This window comes from Sturnus vulgaris, chromosome Z (genome assembly GCF_052056855.1).
Source record: "Sturnus vulgaris isolate bStuVul1 chromosome Z, bStuVul1.hap1, whole genome shotgun sequence".
Taxonomy (NCBI): Eukaryota; Metazoa; Chordata; class Aves; order Passeriformes; family Sturnidae; genus Sturnus; species Sturnus vulgaris.
The window spans coordinates 888200-913924 of record NC_142283.1 but is presented as its reverse complement, the minus strand read 5'-3'; the positions used below and the strand labels follow the sequence as shown (position 1 = coordinate 913924).

Sequence of the window (25725 nt, the reverse complement as noted above, 5' to 3'; positions counted from 1 at the left end):
GTGGAGGGAACATCTAGTCCATGGTGTCCTGTACACAACCAGCACCCCCTTCATTGGAGCTGCTCAGCTTGGAGAGGTGAAGGCTGCAGACATACCTTAGAGCACCCTCCAGTACCTAAAGGGTCTAAAGAGAGCTGGCAGAAGGGGAAATGGCCTCAAACTGAGATAGAAAGTGAAGGTGGGATACTGGGCAGGAATTGTTCCCTGGCAGGGTGGGCAGGGCTGGCACAGGGTGCCCAGAGCAGCTGTGGCTGCCCCTGGATCCCTGGCAGTGCCCAGGGCCAGGCTGGACACTGGGGCTGGAGCAGCCTGGGACAGTGGGAAGTGTCCCTGCCCATGGCAGGGGTGGCATGGATGGGATTTAAAGTCCATTCCAACCCAACCCATTCCCTGATTCCCCTCAGCACTGGCACCCCACCCTCTCATCCCCAACACTGCCTTACTCTCATCTCTTTTCCCTCACCCCTGCCACCCCTCAGCCCACTCCTTTCCCTCAGCACCTCACCTCTAGCCTTGCAACCTCACACGCCTTTTCTCCTCATCCCGGGCCTTCCTTACCCCAAAGCCCCGTCCTGCTCTTTCCTTCATCCCAGGTACCCCCCAATCCCTCATACCGGGCTCCTTCATCCCCTCACCCCATTCCCTCTTTCCCCTCACTCTGTCTCTCCTTTCCCCTCACCCCGTCCCCCCTTTCCCCTCACTCTGTCTCTCCTTTCCCCTCACCCCTGGCTCCCTTTCCCCTCACCCCGTCCCCCCTTTCCCCTCACCCCGTTCCCCCTTTCCCCTCACTCCGTCTCTCCTTTTCCCTCACTCCGTCTCTCCTTTCCCCTCACCCCGTTCCCCCTTTCCCCTCACCCCGTCCCCCCTTTCCCCTCACCTCGTTCCCCCTTTCCCCTCACCCCGTCCCCCCTTTCCCCTCACCCCGTCCCCCTTTTCCCCTCACCCGTCCCCCCTTTCCCCTCACTCTGTCTCCCCTTTCCCCTCATCCCGTCCCCCTTTTCCCCTCACCCCGTCCCCCCTTTCCCCTCACCCGTCCCCCCTTTCCCCTCACTCCGTCTCCCCTTTCCCCTCAGCCGTCCCGCCCCGCAGGAGGCTGGCGGGGCCCATTCGGTCCCGTGGCGCGGCCGCGGGCGGGCCGGTCCCGCCCCAGGCCGAGGCTGAGGCGGAGGCGGCGGCCGGCGCTGGCCGCGGTGCCGGGCGGAGCGGGGCCAGTGTTCGCCCATGGCTGTGTGCATGTGCCAGGCCGTGCTGCCGGCCCACGCCGGGCCCCGCGGCGAGCTGGGCGCGGGGCCGCTGCTGCGATGGATGGACGCCGCCGCCTGCCTGGCAGGTACGGCCAGAGGGAAACTTGAGGGACGGTTTCATCCCCTGGAAGGGAGAGAGGGCTTCGGAGGTTGCACTGGGTCACAGGGTGGGTGAGGCAGGGTGGAAGGGGTCACTGTGGTCATCTTGTCCCTTATCGGGGTTATCCCAGAGCTCGGGGCACAGGGGCGCGTACAGACACTGCTGGGACGGGCCCGGGGAGCTCCGCTGCACACCCTCTCTGGGCAATCCGATCCAGTGCTCACTGAAGAAGTTCTTCACCGTAAAATGACAGAATACCCCACCGGAATCACCCAGTCCAACCCCTGTCCCTGCACCGACACCCCAACAATCCCCCTGTGCACCCCTGGGAGCAGTGTCCAAACGCTCCTGGAGCTCTGGCAGCCTGGGTAGTGCCCCACGACCCTCTGGGGGAAGAAACTTCTCCCAAAATCCAGCCTGAACCTCCCCTGCTACAGCTCCATGTTCAGGTGGAGCTTCCTGGGCATCATTTTCTGCCCTGTGTCTCACGTCGCATTGCTGGGCACCAGCGAGCAGAGGCTGCTCCAAGCTCTGACACCCTTTTGGATATTCGTACACATGGATGAATCCCCTCTCACCCATCTGTTCCCGAGGCTGAGCAGACCCAGATCTCTCGTGAGGAGGATGCTCCAGTCCCCCAGTCATGTTGGTAGCCTTCACTGGACCCGCTCCAGGAGCTCCACATCTCTCTCGAGGAGCCCAGGAGATTTGGGGTCCAGTTAGGAACAGACACCACGAGAGTGAGGCGTCAGATGGCCCGGGAGAGCGAGGAAGGTGATGGGAATGTGAGGATGAGGAGAAGTTAAAAAAGGAGCAGCAGAAGGGAAGAGGTGGGGAAAAAGATAAGTAAGAGAAGGAAGAAAAGTACTAATTTAAGACTATTGGCATGCATGTGCCAAAAAGAAGGAGAGGTGCCACTGCCTTGGCAGGGGATTGGACTAAATGGTCTCCGGAGGACCCTTCCAGCTCTAACTATTTTGGGATTCTGTGGAACAGCCACGAATCCAACCAGCGTGCAGAGCATCTCGGCTTCGACAGCTTCTCAAAAACCCCCTCGCTAACTTTTAGAAGTGATTTGTGCAGGCGGCAAGGGAAGCAGGGTGAGAGCCTGGCAGCGAGCTGCGCTCCCGGTGCATGCACCAGCAGCCCAAAGGAGGCTGGCGGCGTTCCGTGGCTCCTGCCGGGGTACCGGGGTACCGGGGTACCGGGGTGCGGGGCTGGCTGTCTCCTCTGCGGTGACCGTGGGCTGCCCGAGCGGGGCTCCCACCGGCACCCAGGACCGCCTCGCCTGGGGCAGCTCCCCCGAACGAGCAAGCCTCTTCTCTCAGGCTCATAGGGGAGTGATTCCATTTCATCTCTTCATGTTTTAACCCTCAGCAGTGCTTTTTTTTTGCGGTTTCCCCTCGTATTTTCAAACGGAACCCTTCAGGTATTGATACGAAACCTCTGATTTCTCTGAGCTCCTCTTGTGATGCTCACTAAAATTACGGGGCTGCTTGGGAGTGAGAGCTCCTGCCTACTGTGCAGGGCTATTTTCCAGGCTCCCTGCTGGTCCCCTCTCCTGCCTCTGTCACTCAGGACTTTGGAGCAGAGGTTCTCTGTGTTTGTACTGCTCCTAGTTCACTGGAGATCTACCTTTTGACTGGAAGCTCTGGGTGCTATGGTCAAATAAAATATGATAATAACTTGCTATAAAAACTTAACTATCAGGCGATTAAATATTAACAGTAAATCAGATGTTTATCTTTTCCAGATTAGCTTTCATAATTAATACAAGAAGCGTGCGTTCTTTTTCACAGCCAAATGCATTCCAGGGAGATGAACAACAGTTCAAATTTGGGTAAAAATATTTCACAGCAGGTGAATTCTGGTTTTGAATTTTTAAAATCTTGTTTGTCTTTGTTTTATGTAATTCCTGCATTTTTGGTGCAGCACTAAGGACAACTACTTAGCTGCTGTCCACCGTTGTGACTGCACTAATAAGCTAAGGTTTTTACCTACTACTAAGCAGGTTTTTCTCCTGTGTCTCAGAATCCTCAGCTGACATACACCTTCCCCACTGGATTGCCCTAGCTGATGCTCATGACATACTGTTTTGAGGGAGAATGATGAGCTTTCTGTGAGCTTGCTAACGCTTTGTGGCTCTTTCTGTCTTTCAAAATGCTTGTTAAGGCTCTCTCACCAGAATGCTCATTTTTAGACAAAGACCTTCAGTAGAGGTTTTCAAACTGAGTAAGATAGTTGCTATCATCTAATCTGGTCTCCTGATGTTACCCACCCATAAATACAAACACCCTTTACAACAAAATCATGATAAAAAATATTAACTTTAATCTTATTCAGCTCTCTTTTTTCCTAAGGGGCGCAGTGCAGAGTTGCATTATGGTGTTCACAGGAAGAAGCAGGACCTGCTGTGTGCAGTCCCTGCGTATCAGGCACCAGCCCACAGGTGAATAGCTCCGTGCAGGTGCAGAGTGGTAACTGTGTGCCCCTGTGTCTCTTTTGAAGCTGAGAAACATGCTGGGGTGTCCTGCGTGACAGCGTCCATGGATGACATTCAGTTTGAAGAGGCTGCCAGGTATACAAACCAGCTGACAGCAGTCAGATGTTTTCATTCTGGAGATTCTTATTTGGCAGAGATAAACAAACCCAGGCATTATAAAATGGGAGATAGCACACTCGTGAACTCACCGCAGTCACAGGGCTAAGTCTCAAAATTGTTTTATTCTACCTGTGATAGCCTGACCCACCCAGAGCACAGATCCATTCCAGAGGACAGAAATAAGCTGTTGTTACCTTGACTGGGCAATCGAGATGCCTGGTGAGAAACTGATGCCCCAGTGCTCTCTGGCTGTAGTGAATGGCTGCAGGCCATTGCTTATCTCTGTTAAATAAGGAACACGTATCTATAAAACTTACTGTTATTAGTGTTTTATTGTTGCAAGTTCCCTTTTGGTTCATTTCCTAACAACTTTTTCTTTCAGCTCTTCTAGAAAAAAGAGAAATGTTTTACATTCACTGAGCACTGAATCCACGGGGTTTACAAGATAACACAGGACTGAATTTGTTTCAACCATTTTTCATGCTTTTCAGTGGGATAAAAAACACTGTAAGAGGAAATAGAACCTTTATTCCTAAACTATATCTTTACCAAACCAAACCCGCGGCTTTGTGGGTTTTGTGTGGGTGTGCACAGTGCAACCTGGGAATTAATGAGTGGTTCTATGGGATAGACCTGGCAGCACAGAGCAGTGCACATGCAGTTGTGGCTGTGAACAAAGCAGCACTGGCTGCCAGAGGTGCAGCTGATGGCTGTTTAAACCTGTTCATGGCATAAATGTAAAATAAGCACCCACTCACACTTCAGACTGTTAGAGCAGTGTCCCTTAGTGTAAGTGACAGAGAACACGATCATACCAAATCTGGAACTCCACAGAGAATTTCTTGGTCTGTTTCACAATATTGAATGTTTGTCCTGCCTGGAATTGCTCTGTGTTTTTAATTTTGTCCTTAGGAAAACACCCTGCCTGTGAAAACTAATCGAAATCAGGGTAATGTTTCCCTCTCAGGTGTAATACTTCACACTTAGTAGCTTCAGAGCACTTTTTTGTCTTGTTTCTTGAGAGCAGAACGGAGCTTCTGGAATCTGATGAAAATACTTTTCATTCCAATTTTGTTTCCAAATATTTCTAGTTCTTATTTCACCTGTAATACCAATGTTTCATTTGTTACAAGAATTTCGGGTACAAATCTTGTAACTGTGAAAGAAATCATTTAAGAAATTATTTTTCTCTGTCAGGTCATCCCTAACATCCTTCTTGCAGCTTACTGTGCAATTTTCTAAATTTTGCCAGATCTAATTCAGGTTGCATAAATAAAAGAGTTCTTGTTGCTCTCCCTGATAAATTAATAAGATGTTTTTTAAATAAGTGACTTGCTGTAAGGTTTATTTACCTAAACCAGGTTACTAAATCTTCTGCAAGGATTAAGTCTTCTGTGCTCATTTCAGCTGAGATGTAAACAGAAATTGTCACAAATCCATATAGTTCAAAACTTAGATTTATTCCATGATCACCTCTTCCTTTTCTTGTAATACACAGCAGTTCAGTGGTACTGATTTTCCATTACATCTAATTTTAAATTACATTTATTTAAATTTTATGAGTGTTCTGTATGTGAATCGCAGTCAGCTCATTCTGACAGTTTCATTCAGTAAGTTTCTGACAGTTTAAAGTGGAAGTGTGGTGGTGTGTGATTCCTGTCCCTGCATATCTGTAGTTCTGAGCACTCTCCTTTCTGGAAGGGAGCTGGTGGCTGGGGAACCACTGCCTTAACACTTCTGCTTTTTCTTTGCAATGAACAATGCAAGAACTGCCTCTGAGCATCCTCTGCAGAAGCTAATGAGGGCTGTGCACCTGCAGATGGACACTTCTTTCCACTGACCATTTCCCCTGCCCTGCCCACCCAAAGGTTGCCACCTGTGTTCTTAGGTGTGAACAGGAAAGAGAAAATTGCTGTGTAGTTTGATGTTCCTGTCAGGTCCTGTGAAGGAGCAGGTTTCTTATTTCCTGTTTCCCATTCTAGTTTTGCAGTGGAATAAGCAATTTAAGTAAGTCTATTTACCTTTAAATGTCAAAGCTTCATTCATTTAAACTAGGAAGCTATTATTATTATTATTTTAAATAAACTGGGGTTTATTTAAATATTTAAAATATTTATTTAAATATTTTAAATAACTGTGCAAAATCCTTTGCTGAGAATGTTTTGTCAGTACCCAAGTGGTCTGAGTTAAATTTTACTTCAGTCTTGGCTATAAATAGCTCCACTTTGCTTGCCCCAGGACTGCTTTTCAGCATTTGTAGCTCAGTTTGAATTCCCTGGAGGCAGTGGCCTGACACCCTTCTGTTTTGGCTGTGGCTCTGGCTTACCCTGCACGTTGTGTCCTTTTGCTTCCTGCTCAGTGGGAGAACTCCAGGGCAAACTGCCTTCCTTCTCAGCATAGCTTAGGGTTGGGATTTGAGGGGTTTGGAAACAAAGTTTGTTCCTGTTGTCAACATGGAGCATTTAGGAATTCCACCAGGAGAGAAAATATTTCCTCATTTAAATTTCTTTTGAAGATACAATAAAGAGAATTTAAAAGATAATAAAATAAATAATGTAATTAAAAAAATATAACAAAAATAATACATAATGCAGTGAAATCACACTAGATAATACAATAAAAATTCTGCTTAGATATTTTATGTTGGTAAAAGGGGAAGAGTAGTTTTCAGAGGGACAGGCAATCCTGTTCTTGGTCAAGACTTGGAACATTAACTCTTTCCCCATCCTTTAAAGATGTCCAAGAGCACTTTTTGTCCTGGGGTTATCTCATGTGCACATACCTGTGTGCCAGAGGTGCACAGGTGGAGTGTGTCTGAGTGCTTTTGCAGCTAGATGTACTCCTTGATTTGGTGCAGGATGTGCTTTTGAGCAAAAGCCAGAATTTCTGGGTGTACCTGGAGCACACCTGCTGTCATGCAGGCACCAGCAGAGAGAAGGAATGTTGCCATTAAGGTTATCAAGATCTCTGAGTGGCTGTAATTTTACTGACCCAATCTGACTGGTGAGTAACAGTGTTAAATTGAAAACAGTGAAAAATTCACTTTTTTCAGTGGTTTTTCAGTGCAGTGTGGAAGACACAGACTGATCAATGAGATGTTCTTCGGTACTTTTAGGAGTACACAGAGAGGCAGATTCAAGCCCTTATAAAGCTGCATGTTTGCATGCTATTAGGTCTTACTCTTCTTAACAGGGTTGGACAAATTATTGCCATCAAAACAAAGGTGAACAGAGCATTCAAAACCAGCATGGAGGTAAGAAATAATCACTCTTTTTTCTAAAGATATTTAAGGAATAGAGCAGAGGTGGGAGCAGCAGAGGAACACAGCTTGAGCCCAGGTTTATTTGTTCCAGATATTTGCAGATATCTGAACAATAACACTGCCTAATGGCACTGCTTTCAGAGTGTTACAATTTGGTGTTTCCTGTAAAATAATCCATGTCAGAATAGCAACTGGGTCCAAAAGAATTAAAGCCTTTGGGAGGTGCAGTGGACAGGATGGGATAGGTGATATTGGTCCAGGCCAGATCCACTGAACAGGTGGAGTTCAAAGCATTTTTAAAACTTCTGATACAAATGTTATCTCTCAGGAGTACACATGATGTTAATCTTCAAAACGTAGTAAGGATGCAATGCCTTGCCCAGTCACTTCAAATCAGAACTGAACTTTGGGGGTGCTTTTTGTGCATTGTGCTTATGTCTAATTCCCATTATAATTAGTGGGAGTGATGCATCTCACAGCTAATGTCTTCCAAAAGTTTCTGAAAATTAGAAAAAACCAGAATTTTTATGTATGTCAGACCTATGCCACAGGATCAAATCCACTGTTCCACGTTCAAGTGTTCCATTGTGTTTGCACCTCTATTTTTTTGCATGTACAGATCTTAGAAACTGATTCAGATGGGAACTCCAAATGCCACAGACGTAAATGGAAGGAAATATTCATAAAACTACATCCAAATGTCTTTCCTGTGTTTGTAATTTTACCCTACAAGTGATGCTAAACAAACATTAAAGTTCTTGTACTAAAAAGTTGTACTAAAAAATCTTTCAGAGCTGAGTTAATACCTTGATGACCAGAGAAGTATGATTGGAGCAGGTTTTTTACCTTTTGTCCTTTTAGGTGTAAGGGACTGATGAAAACTGCACTGATTTGTCTCAAATCAGTTGACAATGATGTAAATACCTTTTTTGTCTCCTTCCTCCACCACCTTCTTCCTTTTAGGTTGGCATCAAGGTGACTGTACAGGATGTTTTGACTAATGCTGAAAAGATTGTGAGTGTGGCATATGCAACATACGTGGCCAAACCAGTTGGTGCTGGAAAGGTATTCTTCCTGTTTTCTTCTCGGCTTGGAGTGACTGAGTTTCTGTGAAATAACCCAACTTTTCCAATTGTGAAACACAGCAGAAACACTTTGTTCTGATCAATGACAGGAAAAAAGCATGAAGTCCTGACTTCAGAAAGGCTTTTGGTGTTCTTTTTCCACTTCACTGCTCTGACATGGTTAGGTTGTTGTTATTACTATTATTATTACTGTAGTAGTAGTAGTAGTAGTAGTAGTATTACTATTATTTCCATTTCCTATTGCACATTTGCTCATTATAGAAGTGGGGTCTTTGTGAGGGCTACAGTATTGACAGAGGCAAGCAGTGGAAGAGAGATCCTTGTGATTCTCTCTTCTTTTCAGAAGTTGATTCCCCGGTGGGATTTTTTATCCTTCATTTCTCCTCTTGGGAAGGTTGTTCAGACATCACTGTTCAGACAGAATACATTATTTTTAAGCTCACTTCCAATCTAAATTGGAAGCCATTTATGTTGATTAGTTTTCACGCCAGGGCTGTTTCTTCTCCCCAGTGTTTGGCTCTCTGGAGGTGTTTGGAAATCAGTCACGGTACCATTGGCCTTCACATCACTGTGCCAGACAGGCACAGTCCTTTTAGTTTTATTGTGAGGAAGGCCAAACACTCCTCAGACTCTCTTAATAAACTCTTTTGCATGTGAAATTCTACTTTCTTGATTGCAACTAGCATCATGGATCCGACTTTCCTGTCTCACTGAATGTGTTAATGACAGCACATCTGGCTGCTAAACATCCACTAGAGACTGGCAGAGTCATCCCATGAGCAATTAATACATCCAGTCACTACTGCTTCCTCCTCTGTGAGGATGTGGCACACTTTGGAGAAGAAACAGACTGGAGCAGTTTTACTACAACTAAAGCCCAGCTCTTGTCTAATGGCTAAATTGCTACCCTGACAGTACTAAAATATTATCAAGCTAGAATTGTTTGTTTGATATCATATTCATAACATCAACCTGTTTACCTCTTCCCCAGATTTCTGGAGAGATTAATTCAGGATTAAATTGGTGATGATTAACTAAGATTAGGCTTAAGACAGGAATGTCCCAGAGGGAGTTTGAGAGTTCAGTTCAAATTCCATCACAAACTAAAGTCTCAGAGACACTGAAGAATAGTTTTTTCAAATCCACTTTTCTGAACAACTGTTTGTAAAGCTGTACAGAGAGAATCTCAATATACCCACCATCTAAATGTTTTAACTGGACCTCTGGGAAAATCTAGGAAGCTCTGGAAAAGGACTGGAAAGGAGGCAGTGAATCTGCAAGAGGGTTAGAGGGAAGAGTCAAAAGCTGAGAAACATTAGTGGCAGCACTGCAAGACACAAAATGTTGAATTTGTCTTTGGTGCACTGCTTTGTGCATTATTTTAACGTTTCTGAGGCTGGGCCTTCTAGACAAATCTGACAAGTGATTGGTCAGTGACACCTGTGCTGTAATTATCCAAATGTAGTAATTTTCTTAAGCTAGTATAGGTTTGGATGCAATTAGTCATTGAGCTGAGATACACAGGAATTTGCACTGACGCCACTGAGCAATGCAACTGAATTATTTTTCTGGTTCAAAAATTTTATCCTCAAACAGTCATATTAAGTTTATCTTTTCCTGTCTTTTTTTTTCTCTTACCTGAGAACTATCTTAATGTCCGTTTTTCTTAAATGAACGCTGTGTGCTTTTATGGATGTTTGTATTTAAAAGCTGAAAGCACTTTGCCATTGAGTTTCAATAACGGATATATAAAGGATATATATATTTATATAGGATATATATAGGATTTATATTTAATAAAGGATAATGCAGAATCTCTTGAGCTTTAGACTCTGTGCTTGTAGTATTAATAAACTTGTCATCTTGGACAACTGATAGCAAAAAGTTGTAGAAAATGCTGATGCCATTTTAAGTTCAAAGTGCGCTTTGTTAGGATTGTGACATTCAGAGCTGTTGTGTTGTTTTCCTCTCCTTTTGCCCAGGTTGAGTTAAAACCTGTGGAGCTTCTGTCTGCAGAAGACCACCTGGAGCACAGCCTGGCTATTGAGAGGAGAAGAATCCGTCTGGGCTATGTCCAGGTCTTCCAGAAGCTGATGCAGGAGAGCAATAAGGAAGGTGATTGCTGTAGTCAGCATGGAAGGTGGAACAAACATGTATGGGCAGCTGGAAGGAAGGAAGAAAGGAGACAAAACATCTCCCTGGGTTGTGATGTCAGGTAGAAAAGTCTGTGCCAGATTTGTGGCCACAGGTGCCACAGGCATGTTAGGCAGTTTTTCTAATAGAGTGGCATTTTCTTTGTCTCCCAGAAATTCCAGATTTAAAAATGCAGGGTTGAAGGCTAATATATGCATTGTATAGATGTGAAATGCAGATCTTCACGTAGGTTCTGTGTGTGGTTTCATAGGTCACTCTGCAGTAAACTTCTGTAACACCAGCTGTGATATAGACAGAGGCATGAAATTCACTCAGGCCATGTCTTTGCCAGAAAGCAAAGTCAGAACTATGTTTATGTCCCAAGATGATTCCCAACAAGCAGAAGTTTCATTACATGGAGGTCAAAAGAGGTAAAAAAGTTAGAAAAGCTGAGCAAAGAAACAGGTTCTTTATTTATGGTAGTAATTTCTGTTCTTAAAGAAAGTTGTGCTCAAAAGTTGTGTTCCTGCACAAAAGAAATTACTCAGAGCAGTTCAGAAAATATGCTGGTATTTGGAAAGTCTGAGCTGTAGCTCCATGTATAAATAACAGGCATTATGTGGTTTTACTGAGGAGAGATTAAACCTGTTATAAACAAAGATCTAGCCTTAACAGTTTAGTAAGACTTCATAGAACTGAAGAGTTTTGTTTGGTACAAGAAAACAAGCTATTTTTCTTCATGGTAGCTGTCTCACAGGGTACAGTTTAATAACCTGAGTGACAAATCAGAGGTTGATGGGTTTTGTCTCCACTGCCTTTCCTGGAAACTTCTTTGAAGGATATTGTAGCACTAATTCACCTCCTTAAGGAGACAGAGCAAGCAGAGTGGGAGAAGAGAGAACATTGTGTGTAAAGGCTGCTAGGTAGCAGTATGTGTACAAATCATACCCTGAAAGTGAGGTTTATTTGACGAGTGGATCTTAGGGAACACCTTGAGTGGGTCCAAAGTACAGGTTAGTCATATGTTTCCACACGCTTACATAATCACAAAGTTAGTTAATTGTGGCATAAGTCAAAAGTACCACTCAGGTCAGGCAGCACAGATAGGCACTTTTAAAATTACTTGATGTAATCTCATGCCTAAATCCTTTGCTGTGAAACAATCACTGAAAAGAATTGAGATTAGAGTGAGGATGCATGGCTAAACACTTGAAAGTGACATCAGAAATGCTCGGGTAGTACAGGGTGATCACTGGTTCTGATCCTCATTTGTCTCCTCTGTTTGGTGTTGTCTCAGGCAATCACAAACTTTGTAACAAGATGAAATAATCGTGTCCTGCTCTAACCTTAATTGAACACGTCTGTACAGGTGCCCATCACACACAGTGCAGTCTTGGACAGACATTTGGGTCGGTGCTGAACTGCTCTGTCAGCTCCTGATGGGGCTGTGCTGGCAGCCCTGAACACCCTGAACAGCACACCCTGGGGCTTTGGGAGCTGGAACTGACCCTGACACAGGGACACAGGGACACAGGGACACAGGGACACAGGGACACAGGAACTGCCCCTGGCCCAGGGATGTGGGCATGCACTGAGGGCTGGCAGCAGCAGCTCCTGGGAGAACAGAGCAAATGTTCAGCCTCTTGTTGCTTCCCTTGCAAACCACAAGGCTCTTCTGTGCCTTTGTGTTTTTCTTCTTTTCACCGAGTCTGAAGCAAACTGCTCACTTCACTGGGCGTGTTTTCATCTGAAAGCACTCATTGATACATTGGTGCTGTGTTTCAGATACTTGTGAAGAGAAAGATGCAGTTTCAACTGAGCATACTCACGTACAGAGCACTGAGCTTGTCCTGCCTCCTCATGCAAACCATCATGGAAACACTTTTGGTGGCCAGATCATGGCTTGGATGCAGACAGTGGCAAGCATTTCAGCAAGGTACTTCCCTACAGCATTGTCTCTGCATGTGGTTCTAAATGGATGTGCTTGTAATGTTAAAAGTTTCACAGGGATTTATTTTATGAAGAATACAGACACAGACCTTTGTGACTTTTCTTCCTCCTCACATTACAGGAGGCCTTTGAACTATTTACATGGTACATCTCCCACAGCATGCCATGCCACTGAGACTCAGCCATTATTGTTACACATACAGACCCTAGGGCAAAAGAGGCTGTGTTACCTTCCTGGGAATCTTTGCAGAAAGCCAACACTGGATACAGGAACAGAAACCTGCCCTCCTTGTGTTTTAAAAACAAAGTTACTTGTTTAATCAGGATAAAACCAATACTGACCCTGTATCAAGTGACATCCAAGAATGAACAGCCTTCTAGAACTTAGTCTGCAGATATTCATGATGCCAGAAGAAAAATAAGTTAAAGAAAAAGGACCCACATAAACGGGTTCAGTTTTGTTGGTGTGTGCACGGAATGGATGCATAACCCTCAGCAAGTCACTTGACCTTTCAGGCCTTCTGAGTTGCACATCCGATGGCTTGCAACAATTTTAGCAGTTTAAAGAGCTCGGGCATCTTCAGGTAAAAAGAACAAAGTATGTTTTGTGATGCTGCTTGTCAGTGTGACCCAGGCACATAATCATTTAATTCCTCTTCCCTGGAGTCAAACTGTTGTTTGTCTCGCTTCCTGTTCCTGGACACTGTACAAAGCTTCTTTGTAAGCAGCACTCAAGTTTCAGTCTGAATTCTCCTTGCATACCAAGTGACCTAATTCACTGCAGGGACGTTAGATATGTTCTCCCTTTTTATCTTTAATAATTGAATTACTTCTCCATTCATTATTCATATGGTTTTGATTTGTAGCCAGTGGTTGTACTGATAACAACAGATTTTCTGTAGTGGTTGGATAAACAACTTGTTTTAGTAACATCAGAGTGCACTGACCTTACCAGTGTGCAATTCCAGTGGCTTGAAGGGACTGTTGCAGATTTTTGCCATAATATGACTCAGAATATTTACTTGTTTTCATCTGATAAGTTTTACCTAGTGTGAGACACATTTCGATTTGTAAAAGGAAGGGAAACATCAGCAAATGGAGAATTGAGCAAGTTGTCTTCAAACTAATTAATGTCAAACGTGATTACTCATGTTGAAAATTTCAGGAATAGTGGCTGGTGTGAGAGGCTGGTTGAAAACAGGGATGTTGTAGTTTTTGCTTGAGAAGTAACTACACTCACTATGGACCTTTCGTGAGGCCACTCAGAGTTGGACCCCACCTTTCAAGGTGCCAGGTGGGAGTTTCTATGGCCACAGGCTGTGATGGAGGAACAGAAGAGGAGGGATAATCCTGGAAAAATAAATTTCTGCAGGCATTTTAAAGGTTACTCACTCTCCTTCTCGCCTCCCCACCACCTTTTTTTGGCTGTCCAATACATGAAAATCTTGCAGATAGCAATAAAACCATTTTAATATTAGTAATATTAGCTTGAACTTGATGTATACCTACTTATTCCTTATATTTGCAATAAAAGCACTCAGGACATACTTTTCCAGGAAGAAATGAATATTTAAGCCTAATTTCTGATTTGTTCCTCTCCTCATCCTTATTGTGTTTGCATCTTTAGAGTGAACATTGTAAATAAAATCAACGCTTAGCATTTTAAATCAGAAGAGCAAATTATTTTAATTTAATTACAAAGTAATTCAAATGTATTAGACTGTTGAAGAGATGTACCAGTCAGTTAATTAGCTGCAGATAATTGTGTGCATTTAACAATACTGGTACATTAGTTTTCAAAGTGCAGTTGAATTAAAAGCTAGAAGTGCTACAAAACTGTATTTTCAAATTTAGAAAACTTCACCATGGAACAGCCTATCCTAGATGTGCACGTGGGCTCCTTACTGAGAGCAGTGTGTTGCTTCAGAGGCTGAAGATAAATGGCATATGTTGTGTATTGTCCCCTCTTCCTGTGATGCACAGACATCCCAGTAGAAAGTGAGGGGCTTTGACTGCATGCAGAGCTGATGAAGAAACCTGATTTCTGCCTGCTCCAGAGAGCCTGGAAATGAGATTCTGTTTGCACAGACTGCATCTTGTAGCCATGCGAGGGTTTTTTAATTCTCATTTCGTATCACACTAGCAGAGAGCATCTAAAAACAAGCGAAAAGTACAAATATTAAGACTAGATAAACTGACATGGTATTGCTTGGACACTGTCCCTGGTGCTCGGCCTTTCTGCTCAGGTTTCCTTTAATTGTTTAAAGTCTTTAAGGTCTGGCATTTTCACACTGCAGAAGAGCCTGCCCCCCGTGCAGCCCTACAGAAATTAATGAAACTGTGAGGTAAGTGGTTACTCTGTAGGTGAGGGATTCATGGTCTGGCTTTAAGTGAGGGCAGTCTCAAGCAGTGAGAATTAATTGGTGTTTGTAAAATGTGTTGGAAATGAAACAGCATGACATAAGTGGTATTATGATGGCTGAAGCTCGAGTTACATGCTCTTGGAGGTGAACATGCTAACATGGGATAGATCCGTGTAATTTAGCGACCTTTCAGGTCCCGCAAATCCTGTTCCTGTAGTCAGTAAGGCAGGCTGTGCTTGTAGCACAGCTGTGTGATCTGGTCTCTGTCTCTGGCTTTCTGTTTCAGCCGCCTCTGTCGTTCACACCCCATCCTGAAGTCAGTCAACATGTTCAAATTCTGGGGGCCGTCCTTCGTGGGTGACCGACTGGTCTTCAATGCCATTGTCAACAACACTTTTCACAACAGGTAAAGCTCCTCAGCTCTTGTCCCCCTTGGCATCTCCAGCACCAGCCCACACTGTGTGTTTCAGGTTTCACCAGTAGGATTTTCATTAGTGAATTAATTGTTTTTCAGGTGTGACTTTCAGGGATGTGTCTATATCTGTAACTGCCTGTATGTGCCTTTTTTTTGTTTCACTTTTATCAGTGGAGGTTTGTCAAAATTATTCTCTGACTTTCGGTTTAGAGATCATTTATCACCAAATCCCACTCCAGCAAATACAGACAATAAATATTACTCTGAAATTCAGGGATTTTCAAGGGGTGAGTGGCTCCCAGAGATCTGATTCTTCAGAAGATGCCAGCTTCTCGCCAGGATCTCCCCATCTTGGCATTTGTTGACAGATCTGGGTTCTATTTATTGCTCATTTTTGTTAATGCTATTTAGCTAGTGCCATCCTTTATTTTATTTCAGAAGTGTGTCTGTCCAGACTGAGTAACTGATTTGCTATGCTACAGAAGGTATTTGAGTCAGGCTTCCTGCAGACCTGGAGGTACTGCAGTCCTTTTCAGCATGTCTCAGGGCTGCTTCTGCATCACCTGTGGCAGTTCAGTAATTTATTTAAACTTTCCTTTCAGTGTGGAGGTTGGTGTCCGTGTTGAGGCTTACAACTGTGAGGAGTGGATCAAGGACCAGCCACGGCACATCAACAGTGCATTCCTCATTTTTAGTACTGTGAATGACAAAGGGGAGCTGCTCACCTTCCCCAGGGTCAAGCCCACGACACAGGTGAGCTCTCAGGATCAGCATGGTCACCACAGCCTTCCTGGGGAGCCAAGGACCAGGCAGGGCACTGCAGTGCATCTTCTTGCAGGAGAGGAAAGCTCCAAATGGAATGTTTGCCCTCCAGTGAGAGGTTTGTTATTGTTAGCTTTAGTCTTCCAAAACTGAGAGGCTCAGTGGAGAGTCCTCATGACTAGAGATTCTGTGGTTGATGGGCAGACAAGAAGCAGCTGATGTGTTTGGAGATTTTTCCACTTGTCTATGACTTGTGCAAGTTCCACTGACTGTAGATGAAATTTATAAGTATTCGGTGAATAGCTATTTTTATAAACTCTTAACAAAGACGAGAAATGGAGTGAATAAAGAAGTCAGTGAGAATCAAATGCCATGAGGTGGGTGGGCTTTTCAGTTCCTTTGACATGGAGATCTCAGTTTGTGTTTCCCTGAAAGTGGTCCATGAAACACTTGAAGCACTTTGAATGCTATTGTTGAATTATTTGCTGTGGTGACACCTGTCACTAATCTCCCTGCTTCAGTTACAGGAATTTTAGAGAGCCAGTGTAGGCAGAAATGAAATTATTTTTTAACATCAGGGACCTTGTTTTTTATAGGGTGGGAAGTAGACAAATGAATCAAGGTGTGCTACGTACTCACTGGGTCAGTAAGTTTCAGTGCTGCCCATTGTAGACTGTCCCAAGAGGAGAAACTGACGTTGAAAATTAAAATTTTCCTTTGTGCTTTGAACATCAGATGATGATAAATTGGGTTACAGTTTATTTGGTGAGTGGCACATTTAGAAAGAACAGAATGTGTGTGGTGCACTGCCCAGCTGCCACTGCTTTAGGACCAAAAAGCACTTAGGAGGAAGCTGCAGTGATACAACTCTTCTATCACATTGGGTTTTTTTCAAATTTCAGAGAATATTGCTAAGGCAAAAAGTAAACCTTCAGTTTACTTGGGTTAGCCTGTGGAAAGGCCATTGCACAAAGTATTATTCTTCATTTGCTTGCATTACTGCTCTGACATTTGCCTGCCTGTAATAAATAATTTTTAGTTGGTTTTTTTTTCAGGCTTTTTCCTAAAATAATGAGATGTGTTGCTCTGTGGTTCAATTTTCATGCAGGATGGTGTGAGGAGGTACCATGGAGCTATTGCCCGGAGGAGGATTCGACTCACCAGGTATAGCTGGGCCACTGGCAGATCTTGATTTTGAAAACTTAATTTTATAATCCTCTAAATAAAATAATTGAACTCTCCCGAACATGTATATGACTCTTCTATGGCTTACATTTATAAGTAATTTTGTTTTCAGTGGCACTGAAATTATTAGAGGCTACTTGTCTCAAAATTACTTTGCTCGGGAGGTTATTTTGTTTCACTGTCTTTCTCGGAAAGAAAAAACAGTTATTGCAAACAAAAAATTGATAAAGTACCTGTATTTAGCAGACACATAAGCCTATAGAAAGTGATTTTTCTTAGCATACACAGAAGTAAAGAACCAATTTATGCTACTATGTCTCTTTTTAATTATGTTTTAGAAAATGCATTCTATCTGCTAAAAGAGACAAGCCCTCTGATGCCTGGGAGACAAGCAACCAGGTAATCTGTAGGTTCATAAAAAGCTGTATTTGAGCACTTTTTGGGGTGTGTTAAACGGCTGTTCAGGCTGTGGCAATACAGGTGGACCCTCTGAAATGTTGTGGCAGTTGTGAGGAATGGATGAATGTGTAACACAGTGAAATTTATTTTCTAAAAAGAGAGAGTAGATTATTCACTACTGATGTAAGAGTAAGTTCAATACAAAGGATAAAAAAAGTCTTTAAAACAGATGCATGCAAGTGATCCCTTAAAGTCTCCTGAAGATTTATCTCTCAGTGTCCCCAGCTGTTATAAAAGCTGAATTCTCCTGCAGAGGAAGTAGTTTGGGGTTTTGTTTTTCGTCTTTATCCAGCCATGGAATGTCTGAAAAATTCCAATGAGGGAACCATCTAGTAAGTTCTAAAAGTGGAGAGAGAGATAGCAACAGAGAGATGAACATTGGAACAGTACAAACTTTGCTTCTGTGGAATGAGAGGTGAAATCACGTTTGTTCCCAGACTCCCTGCACTAGGTGTCTCTGGTTTGGACACGATGGACCATTGACTGTGCCTGTGAATGGTGTTGAACCTGAATTTAGGTGGATTTATAGACAAGCTAAATGTTGTTTCAGTGTCCAATTTTTGTGGCTAAAGCAGCTTTTTTTTCTTTCTTTTTCCCCAGAACGACAAATGTAAATATGCACAGAATGATAAAAATGGCTTGATTATGATTTATTTCCTGTGAAATCAAAACCTGTCATAAAGACTCTAAGGCAGTATTCTCTTTATAGAGTGGTTAAATGAGAACTCCATCCACTGTAGCCAAGCATAAAGATTGGATATATTTGCACTTTCTTTGCTGTGAGCCTGCTGTGTAAAGCAATTGCCAAGATGGACCCAGCTTGGTAGCAAATAAGAGGTTAATTTTCGAGTAGATTCTATTTATTTGAGAGAAAGATGGACAAAACCATTAGTTCAGTGGTCTGAGAGGTTATCTGTATTGTCTCCCTGGTGGTCAGAGTTGTTCTTCACACCTTTATAACTGAGAAGCTGAAAACAGTGTTTTGCTGTCCTTTAATTAAGATTGTTTTGCCAACAGCCATTGAGTGCATCAGGAAGCCACTGGAAGTGTTTTAATTCAGAAACTACTGAAGTGTGTGTTCACTTATAAGGAAAATAAACGTCTGTTTGCAGTTAAAGCATAATGATTGAAAAAAGAGCAGCTAATTTTTGCAATGTTCAGTGAAATGTATACCTTTACCCCTGCATTTTCTTGTGTTTCAGGCATATTTGAGTTACAGCAACATAGCTGCACTGACACACCTGGCAAGAAAACCGGGGTGGGACATAACCAAGACTCTGGATAATGTAAGTGTAGAAAAGAAATTACAGAAATCTGAAAGCAAGGCACCTCCCTGTTTGTGAATTGATGGTATAAACCCAAAACGACCAATGACAACCAGTTCTAGCAGAGGAAGATGCTGCTAGGAAAAGCAGAAGAAAGTCAAGGGTTAGCATGTGGCAGTGCACGTTCTCCAGACAGCACAGAGACATCAGGCATCTGCTAAGGCTCGGTTTCTGACATGTGGGTAGTGACTGGCAGTTTACCAAAGATCACGTCAATCCAGAGGTGTTTTAGGACAATAAAAGACTTTTGCATTATTTTAGTCTGACCTGTGCGTCACAGGCTATGAAACATTGCTTAGTGACTCTTGCATGTAGACAGTAAGATACTTTAGTAAGAGCAGATGCAAATCATAAGGAATTCCAGTGATGCCAAAACTGCCAGTGCCATCTGTGTTCCAGTGGTTAAAGACTTCCAGTAAACACTGCTGTGCCAGATAAACAGCAGACAGCACTGGTGCTGGGAGAAGCAAGCTGGAACCAGTCGTGGAGACAGCCAGAGAGAACGACTGGGGTTGTTCATCCTGGGGAAGAGAAGGCTTTGGGGACACATTGGAGCACCTCCCAGTACCTAAAGGGGGATTACAGGGAGTCTGGAGAGGGACAGCACAAGGGGGAATGACCCTAAAGTGCAGAGGATTTGTTCCCTTTTCCCTGCGGCTGGAATGGCCCCAAGCTGACTGATAGTTTTTGAAGGTAAAAAATGCCACTCTAATGTCTTTGACACAAAACCACAAGACCTGTAAGCCTGTAGAGATAATCCAGCCTTGCCAATGTTCGCTTAGCAGAGAGGAGTTTTGACAGCTGCACCTCCTGCTTTGTTTTGTGATTTCTCAAGTCTAGAAGACTCCTAGAACAACATGATTTCTGTTCTGTGTCTTAGAGAAATGTTGATGCAGACCTCCTGTAGATGGTATTTAAAGCTCTTAAGCATTTAATTTCACACCAAACCTTACTTCAGCAAGGTGCTTGCTGGACTATGCTGGGTATTATTTCCTCTTCCAAGATAAAGGAGAGAATCCAACCCAGAGAAATACAAAATCTGTATTGTTGCAGAAATGCAGTATAAAAAAAAGATTGTTAATTTTTGATGCAGCCAAAAAAACCAAACAAACCAAACTATATCTTAACAGTGATGATGAACCTTAGGAATTTTGCATCACTTGGAAATGAAAATCTGTTATACTTCTCAGGAATTGGGAAGCCAGAAAGCACATGAATTTGGAACTAAAATCCTCTAACTCTAAACATTCTATTGTACCCATCTTCTTCCATTATATGGGGTTTGTGGGAGGTGCCAGACCCTTTTGTGTTTGCATTGTTATGTCCAAGTTATTCCTTTGGAATTCTCTGTGTTGGGATTTAGGCCTATGAGTAGAAAAAGACCCAAAATAATCAAGGTATACAGTACAGTATAGTACAGGTGTGGGACAAGAGATACAAAACTATGACTTTAACTACTTTGTTTCAAAATATCGTTAGTTTTGGGTGCTCTGCTTCACAGAAGAGAGTAAGGGAGAAAAAGGAGGGTATTTTGGAAAGGGAAGTGCTGGGCTGCCCTAGGGGCAGTGGGGCTAGGCCAAGCTGTGGCTGATTTCTGATTTTCCTGGACAAAGGCATGTGGCATTTCCCAGGAACCCCTGAGAAAATCTGCTCAACTCCCAAGTGCATAACATTTATGCATCTAAATGTTTACAGTAATCATCCTTTGGTTTTAATACATGCTGTCTTGCTTTTCTGTGGTCGTCTTTTTTTTTCCCAGGTGAAGATCTGGACCCACGAGGAGGGTGCTGTGCTGTCATTCAAGGTGGAGATGCAGGTGAAGGTCCCATCCCACGTGGCCTTCTCCCTCTTGTCCGACTTCAGCCTCCGCCAGCGCTGGGACAGACACTTCCAGTGAGCCCCTGCCCCTCCCTGCCTTCTGAACCCCCCTGACCACCCCTCTTCTCTGACACAGACACCTCTGATGTGCTGGCACTTCGCTGTCCCCCTTAGGAAGAAAGTGTTGCAAGAATTTTTGAATGTCAAACTTAAAAAAATTGGTTTGTGCTTAATCTGGTTCCAGAATACAGAGTGTTCTGTCAAAAGAGAGGGATAGGACAGAGGTCATCTTTTTCTTAAGCGAAAGAGTTCCAATCTAGTTCCAATCCTAGACGTGAATGTTAAAAGTGACAAAAACACAAAAACGAGTCAAAAAAGAGAAAGCTAAAAGTAAGAACTGAGGTGGATACATTCTGCATGCTCGCTTTTAAAATTAAGGAAAAGCCTGGATTCCTTCATGTTTGTGCTCATGATGCTGAGTTTCACTCTACAGTCAAAGCAAGAAATCAAGATATGGGGTCCTTCAAAATGCATATTTTCAGAAAAATAGTATGTTTGAAAGTCTATATGATTCGAAACCGGTTTTGGAATGGCTCTGAAAGGTCTTTCAGGTTTTTTATGTACCTTGTATGGTGTAGAATAGTCATTAGAGACAGTTGAATTGAAATTATGCTGATTTGATTTGGTGAAGCATTTTCAGTTAGTTATTCCATCCTGAAAGACTTTTACCAGAGGGTGGAAGTGGAACCTTAGGAATATTTGAAAATCTGAAAACTCTACTGATAACTTACAGCTTGTGACAAACAGAACCTAAGGAAGTACTGTTGATGAGGTGTTGCAGAAAACCTAAATTTCTCAGTCTCTCTGCCTTGCTGCTGGAACATGAAAATTAAAGGTTCAGCTTCAGGATGGAGTCCGTTGGCCTTGAGTTTGTTGAAGGAGCTGCTGTTAAACGTGCGTGTGTGTTAAATGCATTCACAGGACGTGTGAGATTCTGCAGGCTGTGAGTGAAGAGGAGAAAATCTACCACGTCACATCTGCCCCCATGACAGGCCACCAGCCCAGAGACTTCGTCATCCTGGTGTCTCTAAGGCAGCCCTGCAGGCCACAGTGAGTATGGCTCTGATTTTAACTCTAGATTTTTACTCCAGACTTGAGGGCCACAGTCTGGAGTCCTGTGACCTTGATCTGTCACAGGGTGACAAAGATAGCATTTTACATTCTTAGGAGTGAAATTCCTTTGTTGATGGCTAATTTGCATTGCAATGTGAAGGTGCAATAAAGTAAATCCAGATCATCACAAATTTTTAGCATAGTCTAGTGTGGATTCTTTGATAGTGACTCTTTGGGAGTAGTCTACCAGGAGGGCAAATAGACCAGAATTTTGAATGGGCAAATAGGAAAAAAATCATGTCCCAGAGAGCCTGTCAGTGGGTTGAAGCACCTAGCTGGGAGTTTGCTTTTTGTTTGTTTGAAGTGATTTTGTACTCCCATTCTGTGTAATTACAGAGTTTTTACTTAGTCAAGGAAGTGCTGGAAACCTCACACATTTATTGTATCAGTAAATTCTGCCAAGTCACTTATCAGTTTAACATACCCTGCTTTTTAAAGTTTTACTATTTTTTGTTAGATTTCCTTTTGTTCCTACATAGTGAAACATGGGCAAATGGAACCTTGTGGTGTATCTTACCCTTTGTTATTCTGCTTCTTTTCTAACATTCAGTAATTCTTCTAGTTAGCACTAAAAGGCAGTATTCTGTGCTGTTTTCCTGTGCTGGTTTCCCCCTCCACGAGGGGATTGAATGAGTTTGGATATTATGGCCACACTGTGAACCCTTTGGGTAAGGGCTGTTCCCTGATGCTGTAAACGTGGGCTTAGGAGAGCAGGGTGAATTAAAAAGGTGGGGAATTGTTCTCTGGCTGGCACAGAGGTCTCCTGGACTGGAGTCCGTGCTGAAGCCTCACTGAGACTCAGCAGGGCCCAGGCTTTGAGCCGGGATGAACACACGCGAGCTCCTCTGCCCTCCTGTGGAAATGACACGTTGTGGTCACTTCCCTGAGCGCTTTTAACAAGAGGAAGGGTGTGATGCTTGTCCTTGCCCTGCAGGGAGCCCTACACGGTGGCTGTGAGGTCCGTGACCCTCGAGGCGATGCCCCCGAGCCCGGAGTTCTGCAGGAGTGAAATCCTCTGTGCTGGGTTCCAGATCTACAGCAGCAGCAGCAGCTCCTGCACCGTGAGTAGCCCTGCAGGGCCCAGCTGTGCCCCCTGCCCTGTGCCCCATGCCCTGCGGCTGTCCCTTCACCCTGAGCTGACAGTCTGCAAAGTATCTCCCATTAAAAAAGGTCAGTCTGCGTGTGTGGAGTCTGTCTTGCCCAACTTTGGCCAATCTGAACTGTTAGAAAGGAGCTCTAAACCGAGCACTGGAGGCTGCCCTGCCCCTCCAGAGTCATTCACTGAGTCCTAAAACACACCTCTAAGGGATGTGCATTACACTGGTCTCTGGTGGTGTGTCTCTCTTTTCACTGACTACACAGGACAAGGAATTAGTTCAAATTAAATTCCTGACTTGAACTTTCATATGCCACGAATCACACAATCTGATTCCCGTCTCTGGACCCACGCCAAGGGAAGGCTAAAACTTCTCCATTTAAGAAAACACATTTCTGAAAACTTTCAGCAGCTCTTGGTGGCTGCAGTTCCTTCTTTCAGGCAACAGCTTTTTTCACAAAGCCCACATATTTAACATGTTATACACAGTGTTTCTTGCTGCACTGCTCTGTACATTTACCTGCAGATGCTGGAGGATCTGAGAGCAGCGAGGACACCCAGCTCACTGGAGTGCTGTAGAAAAGGCATGCTTTTTGCAAAATTATTGCCTTCAGTTTCAGAAGCACCGTGTGCTTCTATTCACATCCATAAAAACTATGGTACTCATCCAGGCTCTGCAAAAAAATGGCTAACTTGCAATCCATAGGCTTTTTGTTTCATTTACTTTTGTTCAAACAGGTGTGTTACTTCAATCAAGTGACATCAGGAGTTATGCCTTACTTAGCTGCAAATCTTACTGGCTCATCAAAATCCATTGAAGACACTGCTCTGGAATGTATAAAGTTCTTAGAGCTGAAAGACAGCGAGTGCTGAAGTTAAAAACAGATTTCTGAAGGGACATCTGAGGATTATCAAGCAGTTCTGGCTTAAATTCCTGCAAGGATGTCGATCATTCTTCTGTAGGTTACTTGCTTCAGATCATGTAGTCAGTATTGGGCTTCAGCCTGAAAATACCTGGTACAAGCATTTTCTATCAAACCAAGCTTAGGCCTTAGGCTCTAAATTCAATCTTTAATTTAAAAAAGATTAAGGAACAGATTCTGCTTCTGATTGCATTAATGAGTTTTATATAAATGGAGGCAGAGCTTGGCTCAGTAGAGCTGTAGTTCATAAGACTATTTCAATATTTTAATGCTACATTGAACAGAATGGCATCCAGGCAGTTTCAAAATATTTGTAATCGGCAGAAACCAGTGCTACCAAGTAGCTTTGCCAGTGCTCTGACCTGGCTGTGCAGGTCCTTGCACACCCATTATTTATAAACTGATTTCAGCCCACGTCAATTAGTGTGTGCTAATGTCTGCACTTTATTATTTGTCTGTTTATCTGTGACTCCCAATAAATTATTGTTCCTGAGGTTCCAGGCTCGCCACAGATCTCATTACAGTATTTTGGGGGTGCAGAAGGCACCTGCAGTGCTGGTGCGTTCTGCAGGAGAGCTGTGAGCTCCAGCCTGTGTGCTAGCTGTGCCAGGCTGCAGCAACTCACAACTGCAACTCCTGGATGCACTCTTCACCAGCACACACATCACCCTGGAGGGGACAGCTCCAGGGGCTGTGCTGGGGTGTCTGTCGTGTTTGCTGCTCCTGTTTGAGCTCAGGGAGGCCTGTTCAGAGCCATGAGCTAGCTCATCAGCATCTGGATCCTGGCGAGGACCTGGGCTGAGGGGAACAAAGCACAAGAGCTGCAGCACTGCCTCTCGATGTCACTGCAGTGTCACCACTGCCAGGTGAGCACACCTTCAGCTGGCCCTGCAGCCAGAGCAGAGCCTGCTGCAGTCATTTATTTACAGGTTGCAGAACCCACCAGCACAGTTTGCAGGTGAGAAGCGTGGCAGGGCAGGCACTGAGGGGTGTCACCTCTCCAGTGTCCCCTGGCCTGAGGCTGTTTGGGCACAGCTCTGCCTGCTGAGCCACACCACCGGGCTGTGCTTCACCACAATGCAGGAATGCAGGGAGAGACACAGCTCCTGGCTCAGCAGCAGGAACCACAGATCCAGCTCTGAATCTGGATCAGCATTTCCTTCACGTGGATAAATGCAGCACCTCACTCTGGCAGCACGGGCAGCCCCCTCCAGAGCTCAGAAGCCACCAAGGTCGTGCTTGCCACCTCCCAGCTCAGGAGGAGCCAGCTCTCTGCTGGCAGCAGCTGTGTCCCCGACCCTGCCCGTGTGCAGGTGACGGCAGGGCTGCACAGGTAACCCGAGATCCCAGGCTGGTGAAGAGAGACCCCTAATGTTGGCTCTGCACACAGGCACCGGGGAGAGCCAGCAGCACGCACTGTACATGAACCCATTTACACCTTCTGCAGGTGCTTTCCAAACACTTCCTGCACTTCACCCTCCGGGAAATACCAGAGGTGCATCTAACGAGTTTTGTCCAGCAGTTACAGATCAGATGGCTCTGCAGGAGCTGGAGATGAGCCCCTCCTGGGGAGCTCCACAACCACAGCACACCCCACTGCCTGCACCAGCCCTCACTGGCTGCACGGGTTCCACGAGGACAGGCCAAGTCCACGGCCCCAAGGCTCCCAGAACACATTACAAAGCCAAGGAGCTGGGAAATTATCTAAAAAGATGCATTTAAAACTTATATATAAAAGTTTTTTCCCTTTCTATTATGTATATCCATACCTACATATATAAAACTTATATACATGTATTTAGAAGATATACTTACTATATTTTTTATATA

General features: G+C 44.1%; 1 protein-coding gene across 1 annotated transcript; it reads left to right on the top strand.

Annotated features, from left to right (window-relative positions):
• The first annotated feature begins 1176 nt into the window (after positions 1-1176).
• On the top strand, positions 1177-24389 carry ACOT12 (acyl-CoA thioesterase 12). Its single transcript, XM_014889976.2, is given in 16 exon segments — positions 1177-1330; positions 3853-3922; positions 7139-7199; positions 8172-8273; positions 10276-10408; positions 12212-12362; positions 15026-15145; positions 15757-15907; positions 17025-17080; positions 17440-17500; positions 18763-18846; positions 20645-20778; positions 21685-21813; positions 22811-22937; positions 23711-23839; positions 23842-24389. Coding segments are annotated over 16 exon segments (1641 nt in total). The 5' UTR covers positions 1177-1221; the 3' UTR covers positions 23866-24389.
• Positions 24390-25725: the final 1336 nt, after the last annotated feature.